Raw genomic sequence first — 3,354 nt, 5'->3', positions numbered from 1 at the left:
GCACTGCCAAGCCCCCACAGCCCAGGGCATAGCAGGCTGCGCAGGGCCTGCCTCCCTGTCTCTCAGGGCTTGCGGGAGGGTCGGTGATGCGGTGGGAGGGGTGGCAGTGCCCCGGATGCAGTGAGAGAAGTGGGAGCCCGAACAGGCAAAGACACCTGTTCAGGCCTCTCAGTTAACCAGCGTATTTTGTTATCCGGCATGCCCTATGGGTCCTGGATAACAAAGCTTTTGCTTTAGTACTGACTCTGGGCTACAAGCCTATGCCAAGGAAGATATGTGAAACCTCACAATGTTCATGTTCCAGAGCGTGTACTTCTGTTCAGAAGGAATGTTTTCAGGCTTCCTATGAGAAACATGGCCCAAACTAGAAAATTCCTGAGAGCACAACTCTACTTCCATTTAGATCCTTGTGTTCCCTGGCTTCCTTTTGACCTTAGATGCACAAGACATAAAAAGTGTGCTTTAGTGGGTTCATTTAACCCTGCCAAGTCATATTAGACATATTGCGTGTTTCCCAAAACCAGCTTCTGTAAGGAGCTTGTCAGGCCCTCTAAGCTTCATTAGATGCCAGAGGAACTCACAGTCTATTACCCAACTTCAGGTGGATTACCTTAGGAATTCAACCTTTGTAGGCCTTAAGGAATTGTTTCTGGATCCCTTAACCCCTAGGATGCTTAACTATCTTCCCTCTTTGAGCGTGATGAGTCAAAATAGTATTGGTAGCTCCTAGCCCAACTAATTTATTTTTGTTTCTTAGGAACAAAGCCTTAACTAAGGCTTGCAAAGGGCTGGGATACCTCCAGCAAGTGTCCCATGATTCTCTGCTCCATTTTCTCAACTCCATGCTTCCCTGCTTCTTTATCTTACCCCATCTCCCAGTCTGCTGGCATCCTCCATGTCCATCTTCTATAGTGTCTTCTGTTCTGCTATTTCAATCTCCTCCAGGCTCCTTGTTTCCTGAAGTTGCATATTTGCATCTTCTTTGAACTCCAGTAAATTTGTAGGATGTAGACAATGGTCTACATGGTCAATCAGAAAAATAGAAGTAGATGGGGTCTGATAAGGTCAGCATAGTGAGGAATATTAAGTCTAATATTCTCTTAGTTTTCTTGCTTTGCATTCTAAATTCAGGATCTAGCAAAAAAAAGTCTTAAAAAAATAATCACTACCCTACTTACAAATATGGCTTGCTTAATAGTTCGAGTAATTTCAGTTTTGATGGAGGGAAAAAAAATCTTTATAGAGATTGATGTACCTATTGAGACCTTTTTCTTCATGGAAGAGTGCTGGAGACAGAATTTTATTTTGACATTAAATCACAGGTCATCAGTCATTTTGATGAGCTGCTTTAAATAATTTGAAACCATTCATGTCAATTCAATTCATTTCCTATTTATTAGGAATAAATATCTGTCCTAGTTTAAGACTAAGATCTTGGACACACGTTACTTTTGTAGCACTGTATACAGCCTTGCATCACTGCAGAACCAAATGTCACCACGATCAGGCTGTTTGTCATGCTACAAAGATGGCATGCCCATTACTAAAACAGAGGATCCACTACAAAAACTTTCCTGTTTCAAACTTCTAGAGTTACTAAGCTGTTAGAAAGTATACTTGTACTTATTTAATTGGGCTTGGTCCTCATCAGTTTGTGAACTACACCTTTTTGCTTGATCTCTCTAGATATCGATGAGTGTGTTGCACATCCCGGTGTCTGTGGTCCTGGCACCTGCTACAACACCTTGGGGAACTACACCTGCATTTGTCCTCCTGAATATATGCAGGTCAATGGGGGGCATAACTGCATGGGTATGTGAAATTTCACATTTATCTGGTATATTGTACTAAGCAAATCTGTGTCGGAATTCATCTGGTTGGTTAAAATATTCCCTACAGCAAGCCTGACTTTGAAATTTTAGAAGTTGTGGCCTCTTTTAAGTGTCTTATCAGAACATTAAGTTGCAACCCTACTGCTTTAAAGCTCTTCACATCATATCGCTTTTTTCTTACCGCTTACTGCAAAACAACTATGCCATGCAGCCAGAAAAGAGATCCATATGGCTGATATGAAATGAGTACAATTCATGAGTACAATAGTACTGAGTACAATTTTTAAATGAAAATCAGAAAGAGCTTTTCATTTTACAAGTAATTTTTTATACTTATATGTGGCTTCCAGGTGGAGAGTTTGCCAGAAAAATGGGTCTGAACAATTTGTACATTTCACTTTTAGTTTCCTGGAAATGTTTTTGTCTTGTCAGGCGTCCATGCCTGAATAGAAATAAACATGTGTCAATGGAGCAAATATATTCAGCCATTCTAATATGAAGACAAAACATGATTAAGTCTTTATTGTTACTTTTTAAATGTGCTGCACATGCACAGTCTGAGAGTCAGAATAAATAAATCTCAGTGGTGGGGTCTGTAGCTGAAGGGATTTGATTTTCATTTGACTTACCTTGTTGGTTATTTAGTAAGTCTGAGTGTTTTCCCACATGTAGACATGCGGAAGAGTTTTTGCTATAGAAGTTATAATGGAACCACCTGTGAGAATGAACTGCCCTTCAATGTGACCAAGAGGATGTGCTGCTGCACATACAATGTTGGCAAAGCCTGGAACAAACCTTGTGAGCCATGTCCAACACCAGGAACAGGTAAAATCTACCCAGAAAATTCAGTTATAGGCATCTACTTCTTTTCCAATGACAGTAAGTTTCAGTCAAGATCATACCTTTGCTGTTATCCAAAAGGAAAGAAGAGTGACAATATTGTTCTTAGCTAACATTTTTATTTGAAATAATTTTATCCAGTAGATACAGAAAGGAGTATGTTGGGTTTGTTTTATTAACTGTGAATGGGCTGTATTTTTAGTAATTGCCAAGGCCCTGAGATGCCTGTGGAGATGCTTGTATGTGCATAAATGAAAATGGTTATTGATATTTAGGTGCAGTTTTCTAACAAACTGGGTACATCTACACGAGATGCTACTAAGCAGTGATTACTGTGCATTTATTTGGTACTTGCTTATACAAGTACTGCCGAGATGCTGGTAGCCTAGTATTAGGCTACTGAACAGCAATGTCATTTAAAAGGCATTCAGTGATGCTACTGCTCAGTAACTCCACTTACCGCGCATTTATTTAGTACTTGTTTAGGCAAGTACTTGTATAAGCCAGTACTAAATAAATGCGCGGTAACTGGAGTTACTGCTCAGTAGCGCCACCGAACACCTTTAAGTGACACTACTGTGCAGTAGCCTAATACTACTGCACAGTAGCATTTTGGCACGGTTTTTGCTACACAACTTTACTGCACAGTAGTATCAGGCTACTGATCAGTCAGCACCTTGTG

The 3,354-nt window shown here is 40.3% G+C and overlaps 1 protein-coding gene across 4 annotated transcripts in view; it reads left to right on the top strand.

Annotated features, from left to right (window-relative positions):
- Positions 1-3,354, top strand: part of FBN2 (fibrillin 2) — a 262,374-nt gene that overhangs the window by 188,623 nt on the left and 70,397 nt on the right. For 3 of the 4 annotated variants that reach the window (XM_019516863.1, XM_019516865.1, XM_019516862.1), the window contains 2 exons: positions 1,687-1,812; positions 2,505-2,657. The exons of the other annotated variant lie outside the window; for it this stretch is intronic. In XM_019516863.1, the coding sequence (XP_019372408.1) occupies positions 1,687-1,812; positions 2,505-2,657 (279 nt within the window). The remainder of the gene's footprint in view (positions 1-1,686; positions 1,813-2,504; positions 2,658-3,354) is intronic. 4 annotated transcript variants of the gene reach the window in all.

Source organism: Gavialis gangeticus, unplaced genomic scaffold, assembly GCF_001723915.1.
Source record: "Gavialis gangeticus isolate Ggan-Ray unplaced genomic scaffold, GavGan_comp1, whole genome shotgun sequence".
Taxonomy (NCBI): Eukaryota; Metazoa; Chordata; order Crocodylia; family Gavialidae; genus Gavialis; species Gavialis gangeticus.
Note: the sequence above shows the minus strand (reverse complement) of the source record. Positions and strands in the feature narration are given on the sequence as shown.